At 35.3% G+C, this 9,059-nt stretch overlaps 1 protein-coding gene and 1 long non-coding RNA gene across 2 annotated transcripts; both read left to right on the top strand.

Annotated features, from left to right (window-relative positions):
* Window positions 1–1,613, top strand: LOC117315435. Its single transcript, XR_004529699.1, has 3 exons — window positions 1–308; window positions 797–1,049; window positions 1,503–1,613. It is a non-coding gene; the product is annotated as an uncharacterized LOC117315435 (long non-coding RNA).
* A 62-nt stretch (window positions 1,614–1,675) lies between these two features.
* LOC117340795 lies at window positions 1,676–8,639 on the top strand. Its single transcript, XM_033902568.1, has 6 exons — window positions 1,676–1,679; window positions 1,838–2,014; window positions 2,625–2,756; window positions 4,905–5,024; window positions 6,646–6,769; window positions 8,391–8,639. Exons 1-6 carry the CDS (start codon window positions 1,676–1,678, stop codon window positions 8,614–8,616), a joined length of 783 nt encoding a protein of 260 aa, XP_033758459.1. The 3' UTR covers window positions 8,617–8,639.
* Window positions 8,640–9,059: the final 420 nt, after the last annotated feature.

Raw genomic sequence — 9,059 nt, 5'->3', positions numbered from 1 at the left:
CTATATATAAATCATCTAGAAACCAACTATAAACATTACCTCATACCTATTTATACCACAGCCTGAGAAGCTATTTTAAGGCAGTCCACCCAATGACCACATACCTATTTATACCAGAGCTGAGAATCTATTTCAATGCAGCCCCCTGGATGATCGCATACCTATTTATAAATCAGTCCCCGAGACTGACCAGACTGACCAGGCGGCTATGCATATACCAGTCCTGAAGACTGACCACCCCCCATACTGGACCTAACCCAGCCTCTGATAACATATATACACACCAGCCTCTGAGAATGACCACCAAGGTACTATACATCATCCCCAATAGGAACTGACATCTATTCACATCTAACAACCTCCACTCGTTTTAACTACATATCGTTCTTTTTATACGTAAATTGACTTTTAACGTCATCCTTTTTTATCACGTTTGTATCTGTTATCATTTCTAACATCTAACTGGTTGTGCTATATGTAAATCAGTCTAAATGTTAAACTGGGAGTCTGCAGAAAGTATTTTCATCAAAACTAATTTCCGTTCCGATATCTTGCAAAATGTTTCAATATTGATAGTATATTTTCAATATTGATAGTATATTTTCAATATTGATAGTATATTGATATTTCAAGTAGTTTCCAAGACGTAAAATATTGATCAAGTAAAAGCATGGTTGATATGCGATTCATGAATAAATTCATTATGTTTTCCTACTTTCTGGTCATTACACATCAACCACTTTACAATTGCACATAACCTGAAAGCATCATGGGACATTTAACGTTGCTGTCGTAGGTTTCTGGTCGCTATGGCACCGTTCCTTTATATGGCACTCGGGATCTTCCAGAGCGATACGAGAAAGGAATCTTTTTTTGCGCTGTCCGATGTTGGCGAGATACAATGTGGCATTATGTGTGTCCAAAACGGACGGTGTGACGCAATCAACTACAACAGAAATAATCTCGTGTGTGAATTGGTGGAGAATACTGCTGTGGCAGTTCCTCAGACCTCCGGGTGGAAACACACATCAGAATTCGGTTTTATTCCTGTAAGTGATGATGAGAGCTGTTCTTTGTTGTATGACTCCTGGCCGTCCTTTTACACATTCTTGTTGTGTCATTGCGGTACATCTACTACATGTATCTTTAATTTTATGCTATCTTTATAGCTGGCTTTATAAGCTTGATCTATGCAGTACGACCCTTAGTTACATATTTTGGAAAATCAATAAGATACTGCATGCTAACCTCTCTCGGACTTAAATAACATTCTCTACGGTAATACTATTGAATGATAATGAAAATCGAAATTCGACCTTTTTAATCCGGATATCTCCGTTGTGTCACACTTGCTTTACACATAATAGTGTCGTTACCACGGGTTACATGTCAAAAGGTTCACGATTTAGATCAATAGTAGGTCACAGTGTCTCCCTTAATCACGTTTCATAATAACTTGAATATTTCCCAGTTTTGTTACTCTCTGCATTCCATATTTTCAGAAGAAGTTGTGTGGTTTGGTAACAGTGTCCAGATCGTTATTGTGTGTACCACTGTCCAACAAAACCACTGTACTTATCAAAAATGGCATGTATTTTTTGTTTATTATTTTGCCTCACATATGACTTAATCAGTATATAGCCGATTAATTGATTGTATACACTCTTTAAATAATATGTGTATACGTTTTAGTTAAATTCAAGTTATTAAGATACCAGGTGCGCGTCGTTCTGCTTTATATCTCTGACACACTTTATCTTTTTAAAAATTACAAAAAAATAAAACAATATGTATTTACAGTTTGACCAATACAAAGTATATTAATCTCGATTTACAGCCTGTATTGGTACCTTCCCTACGCCACCGAATGCCGTCGCCTCTACAGACAAAATAGATGTGGGAGTGTCCGTCAACATAACATGCGAGGCAGGCTACCATGGTGTAGGCAAAGGAACCAGCACATGTTTGGCTGATGGACAATGGTCATCTCCGGCTTATCAGTGTGACGGGGAGGGTGAGCATGCTACATACATTGTATTAAAACAAATCTCAGACTGGAATATTAGAACGAAATATCCCAATTAAATCCCCAATATAGGTAACACTATGATACATTACCGAGTACTCATTTTGTTTAAATAACTATTATATCGTAGATAAGTTCAAATTGTTTTCATTGTCAGACTGTTATTTGTAGCTTATGTAATCTATAAGCATATTAATTTCAATTTCAACATATTTTATTGACATAAGATGTAATTTTGTCAATAGGATTAGACATCAGGCATTGCCTATATTAGTCCTCTACTTATATAATAGGTGGCAAACAAACATAAACATATATACACACATGAATTAAGATTAACAATGGTGCAACAAAAGGGGAGGCAACTCCTCAATGTGAAGACAAAGGTTTATTATACAAAAATGAGGTGAAACTCTAAAATGATTTTGGATGTTATTTTTTGATTGCTGAGTGCATCTATTTGGTCAAATTGAATTTATTCCCCCAACAGATACAGGCCTTAAAGTCCATTTGTGTAACACAATAGACATATTAAGAAAATGTTATTGGATACACTTCGCTACAAAGGTTAATTGACTGTACGGACCGGCTTTTACAGAATGGCCAAATGGCACATACACACTACTGCAGCCGTTCAATGGATGCCCTGCTCAGTTCTCTACTGGACAAAGGATATGGCGTCCTGAGAAAACCGGGTACAGCACCTTCTCCACCAACAATAACCTACAAGGTATATACATCAAAATAGTAAAAGTAAAACCTTCAATGGATTTAATGTATAAGAGTAATACTGTTGTCAATCCTAATTATACATCACAGTTGTTACAATACCCGTCCCTTCTTACATTAGACCCAAACAATCGGTTAACTGTTGAGTATGTCACCCATCCCTTCAGAAGAGTGATGTCACCGAGTGCAAGTCGAGCCAAACATCTTAATACCAGTCAGATCAATACTTAATAACAAGCAAGTAGATAATCAAATTCAACTACTGAAGATGGATAAAAGAAATAGCAAGGTCATAGACACAAACACAGGGGTTTTTTCCTGCTAGTGTACTCATTGTCGTTAGGGAACAGTCTTTTTAAGGTGGCGGATCAAGACAATCACAAAAAATGAGTTTTTCGGTTACAAAATCATTTAATTATGAGTACACTCTGACCGAGACAAGTACTCGTGCAAAGTCTAACTAAGCAAAAGTTTTTAAAATATTTCAATTACGATTACGTATGGATGATCATTGTTCTGCAGTGAACCGTTGAGGAAATCAGTGTTTGTTTCAACACTGTCTATGAGCGTCCGATTCTCGAGAAAGTTTACCGTTATAACAATAGCCCCACATTGAGGACAGCGACAGTAACATTCTATCAGATTTCTTTGCATTGACCGCTTGGATTCGATAAGGATCGTGACCTCCTCTGGAGCAAAGGAGAGTTATTCAATGGCAACCTGTTTTGACGGATACTACAGTAATGAATGTACCTGATAAATTAAACTGTAATTAGGGTTATTGCCAATGCTGAAGGTCCCAAGTATATTATGAAGACAGTGACGCCATGGAACCCAAAACAGCTATACCATGTTCAGTGAGATAAACTGTCTTCATTTTCTTGGAATGATTTCATTGAAAATCTTATATTATATATTGTAAGACATGATTACCGTAAGCAGCATATGAAACCTGTATAGACTGTGAGGTCCGCTGCTGTCGGATCTAACTTTCAAATAACATTTCATAAAAACGTATTACATGATTCAATAGAGTCAAGATCTTATGTCGATGCCCAACGTTTATAGGGTTCTACGTTAGACTGATTCCATCTCGGGGTATAAACCAAATTTTATACAAATTAAAAGGTTTATTCACCTTAGTTCTCGACAAGGACATTTTTTTCGTGCGAGTCTGATTATATTGACAAGGTAACAGAGCCATTGCAATGTCGTTCAATGTCACTTATCCGTATATCCACGATGTGTTAAATTTAAATAGCAAAAATTAGTCACCATTCGATCGGATATACCTTCATATTCCTAAAATCTTTTTGTGAATTCTCCTTTAATCTTATTCTTAATTCACTGGTCTGGTTTGTCCTTAAGTTGTATAGTAACATTTTTTACGGAGAGTTAGTAATGGTGATAACTATAAATTTTGCTGAAGATTTCATTCATATTTCATATAAACATGGTAGCTCATATTGTTTAGTATTTTGTAGGGCAGTTGTCATATCATTCAAATTAGCGTCTCGGCACTTGTAAGTAGTCGTTATAAAGGATTTATTATTAAGGTTTTGAAAACAATATTGGATGAAATAGGACAAAAGTCATTACAAAGAGGTGATAATACTTCAGTAGAATTAAAAATATTAACATGGTTAAAATGAACACATCAGCCATGGTGACTGTAGTATAAGTAATGCGCGTAGGTGCTTGTATCAGATCGTGTAACTGATATTTTGTCATAAGTCTTGATAGATGAGAAATAGGCCCCATATTAAGTAAATCTGTATTGTATCACAAGTATTGATAATATTGAGATAAGTGTTTGATTATAAAGTATAACGACCAGTTTGTCCTGTTTAAGGTGGTCTATGAATCACGGATAACAGGAACTTCTTATCAGAGGTATTACTTTCAATAATATATATGAAGTTCAATGTTGTCTTCAATTAATAGGTTGATCCTAGATTTCACCACTGGCTTGATTTTAGACAATAATACCTCCGAAAACTGGACAAGTCTTGTTGTTTACATTATACATTGAAAATGTACAAGGTAGTTATTTCGCTTTATTTTCAACATTGAAAATATATGTAAGTTTTAATGTTTCACCGTTACACTTAAGATAGGCATGTTCCAAAGATGTCCACTTAATCTTCAGGTTATGCTAATCAGACCCAGATTGAGTGGCATTTCTGTACCAAGACTGGTAGTGGAGACTCAGAATCATGGCCAGCGGGAGACTACTGCATCTTGAGAAAAGGAGGATCGTGTCCGGCTGGTAGGTACTACAATGGCCATCATTGTCAGTAGATAATATCAGGTACAACACAAACCATTATTGTCAGTAGATAATCCCAGGTAAACCAAAAACCATTATTGTCAGTAGATAATCCCAGCTAAACCAAAAACCATTATTGTCAGTAGATAATCCCAGGTAAACCAAAAACCATTATTGTCAGTAGATAATCCCAGCTAAACCAAAAACCATTATTGTCAGTAGATAATCCCAGCTAAACCAAAAACCATTATTGTCAGTAGATAATCCCAGCTAAACCAAAAACCATTATTGTCAGTAGATAATCCCAGCTAAACCAAAAACCATTATTGTCAGTAGATAATCCCAGCTAAACCAAAAACCATTATTGTCAGTAGATAATCCCAGCTAAACCAAAAACCATTATTGTCAGTAGATAATACCATAATATGTTATGTTCCTTATTACAATATGTGATGTTCCTTATAACAATATGTGATGTTCCTTATTACAATATGTGATTATCCTTATTACACTTTGTGATGTTCCATATTACACTATGTGATGTTCCTTATAACACTTTGTGATGTTCCTTAAAACACTTTGTGATGTTCCTTATTACACTATGTGATGTTCCTCATTACACTTTGTGATGTTTCTTATAACAATATGTGATGTTCCTTATTACAATATGTGATGTTCCTTATTACACTATGTGATGTTTCTTATAACAATATGTGATGTTTCTTATAACAATATGTGATGTTCCTTATTACAATATGTGATGTTCCATATTACACTATGTCATGTTCCTCATTACACTATGTGATGATCCTTATAACACTTTGTGATGTTCCTTATTACACTTTGTGATGTTTCTTATTACACTATGTGATGTTCCTTAAAACACTTTGTGATGTTCCTTAAAACACTTTGTGATGTTCCTTATTACACTTTGTGATGTTCCTTATAACACTTTGTGATGTTTCTTATTACACTATGTGATGTTCCTTAAAACACTTTGTGATGTTCCTTAAAACACTTTGTGATGTTCCTTATTACACTATGTGATGTTCCTCATTACACTTTGTGATGTTTCTTATAACAATATGTGATGTTCCTTATTACATTTTGTGACGTTCCTTATTACACTTTGTGATGTTCCTTATAACACTATGTGATGTTCCTTATTACACTTTGTGATGTTCCTTATAACACTTTGTGATGTTCCTTATAACACTTTGTGATGTTCCTTAAAACACTTTGTGATGTTCCTTATTACACTATGTGATGTTCCTTATTACAATATGTGATGTTCCTTATTACAATATATGATGTTCCTTATTACACTATGTGATGTTCCTTATTACACTATGTGATGTTCCTTAAAACACTTTGTGATGTTCCTTATTACACTATGTGATGTTCCTTATTACAATATGTGATGTTCCTTATTACAATATATGATGTTCCTTAAAACACTTTGTGATGTTCCTTATTACACTTTGTGATGTTCCTTATTACACTATGTGATGTTCCTTATTACACTATGTGATGTTCCTTAAAACACTTTGTGATGTTCCTTATTACAATATGTGATGTTCCTTATTACAATATATGATGTTCCTTATTACGTCTATTTCAGGTTTTAACATCGGTCTTATTACCTTTGACGAGGAAGACAGCGCGCCGAGCGATAGGTCTCAGGGGACAGGAACTCTACCGGACGGAGTATACGCCGCCAACACCGACTTGTATTTCTGCTGCAAGTATGTAGTCAGGTTAGGTCGGCCGGCCGGCCTAGCAAAGTCAGGTTAGGTCGGCCGACCTAGCAACGTCAGGTTAGGTCGGTCGGCCTAGCAAAGTCAGGTTAGGTCGGCCGACCTAGCAAAGTCAGGTTAGGTCGGGCGATTCATGTCAGTTCTACCAACATATCCGCTGATGTTATCTGGGAGATTTACAAAGACACCAGAAACTGATTGCATGTAAAGTTCCTTTTTGCATACGTGTTTCTGAATTCTCAAGATTGAAATACTTATATTATATTTCAATATATCGATTCAATATGGTATTTTAAGCTATTGTGTGTTTGGTAGATGAATCGGAGTATAATCTGTAACAAATGCCTGATACCTTTATCGTTATTTTCGTTGCGAACATTACATACTTAATAATGAGGATTTCATTGTTGGTTTCGTCGATGAAGCTTTGTACTTGTCCAAGGTTCTCTCTTTTCTTTATTTACTCCCCTCGGTTTTATCAACTTTGACTTAGAATTATGCCGTTGTTTAAATATTTACATTTTGGTGGCAAAGCCACGATAGAAATTAAGTTAAAAGATTTGCAGTCTATGTAAGCATAATTGACACCCAAAACGTGACATCAATCGATGCCGTGCATGAATATAATATTCACTCACCGGAACTACTTGTAACTAACATAAACAATAATATATATATAGAGCCATATATATATGGCTCTCTGGGGGGGAAAAGCCTAGGACTACGTCGTTTTTTACTGTTAATTAAAAAGTATCAAAAACATTTTTATACAATATTGTTACACAAAAAAATAAAAAGAATTGAACAGACTGTGTTTTGTGTCGAATTATTTCAATGCACTTTTTTGTTTGCCAATCTGCACCTGACAAATGAATTTTCATTTGTCGAACCCCATTGACGAAATCGCTGAATATTGGCATCTTTTTTATGCTAACTCAATTTTAATTTTCATAAATAACAAGAAAAAATATGTCGAGAACATAGATATAAGCATTAAACTGTCTTTATTGGTGTCTATGGTCGATATAGATGCCAAAGCTCTTGCATCTATATCGACCACAGACACCAAAAAAGACAGTTTAATCCTTAAATGTCGGTATTTTTTTTATGTCAATATGATCTTCGTTTTAACTATATTCGAGAAATAGAATAACAATAATCCTGTTAAAAGAATTGAACAAAAGACACAGAAGATATAATCGGATTCCCTACTGTTATTGACCATTTGTTGACGTCAGAAAGAGGATTAACTGTTATTGGCATTAGACTATCCTTTGATTTGTTACTGTATATATAACGAATTTCTTAACTTCAATTTTTATCGTAACGTTAAATTTAGACTTTCTTTACATATGAATGTTAACTATGGTTGATTTTCAAGTTTCTTGGCATACATATGTTTTTGAAATGGGAAATAGGCTTATCCTTTTATGGTAATCCTATCATTTTACATAAAGGTTCAGTGTTTATATTTATCTCGTGGAGAAATATACAATGGGTGTGAACTCAACTAGCATATATCAGATATCGTATAGGAATGACAGAGTGTAGAATATGTTCCTTGTAGTGTTTTGTCAGTAACTCAATATTTCAAATTCATTGTTAATAGGAAGGATGGGTCGGTAGCCATTGAAGCCACGTTTCCGGTGTCGACACCATTCGTCCTGTTCCGATACACGATGGCTAGCTGTCAGTTAATCACTGGTATGACGGTAGAGCCGGGATACACCTTCTTTGACAGCGAGCCTAACGGAAACATAGACAAGTCCGAAGGCAGTGTTCCATACGTCGACGGCCCACCAACCTGGCATATCTACCATTGTTACTACTATTAGCCGGGGTTGATGATTGACGGAATGACGGGCTGACGTTCATTCATCACAATGTGTTGGTGTTGTCGTTGTCGTTGTCGTTGTTGTTGTTGTTGTTGTTGTTGTCTTTATAAAGACGGTTATTTAGAACTTTGTTGTTTGTATCTGTTGAAAAAAGACGCACACAATAAAATATGGAAGGGACATACATATACAAATTGCTAAGAAACAACCTGGAAAAAACAGACAAGGATATTTGCGTAACGGTAGATACAAAACTTACCGTTGAAAACTACATTCGTGAGAAAGCTAATAAGGCTAACCATTTTTTTTTTCTTCAATTCTAAGAACTACATGTTTCCCGGATAATAAATTATCCTTTTACTTTACACAAGTTCGTTATGATCACAGCTGGGTTACGCCGACTTGGTTCGGGCTCAGTTGAAGGCAAAAGATATTTACCAGGA

The sequence above is a fragment of the Pecten maximus genome, chromosome 2 (assembly GCF_902652985.1).
Source record: "Pecten maximus chromosome 2, xPecMax1.1, whole genome shotgun sequence".
NCBI lineage: Eukaryota > Metazoa > Mollusca > Bivalvia > Pectinida > Pectinidae > Pecten > Pecten maximus.
Note: the sequence above shows the minus strand (reverse complement) of the source record. Positions and strands in the feature narration are given on the sequence as shown.

Bases quoted from the DNA above. Each gene is read 5' to 3' on its own strand.
- LOC117340795 (XM_033902568.1), top strand. The intron at 2,015-2,624 runs GTGAGCATGCTA...CGGCTTTTACAG, and splicing joins TTATCAGTGTGACGGGGAGG to AATGGCCAAATGGCACATAC. The intron at 6,770-8,390 runs GTATGTAGTCAG...CATTGTTAATAG, and splicing joins GACTTGTATTTCTGCTGCAA to GAAGGATGGGTCGGTAGCCA.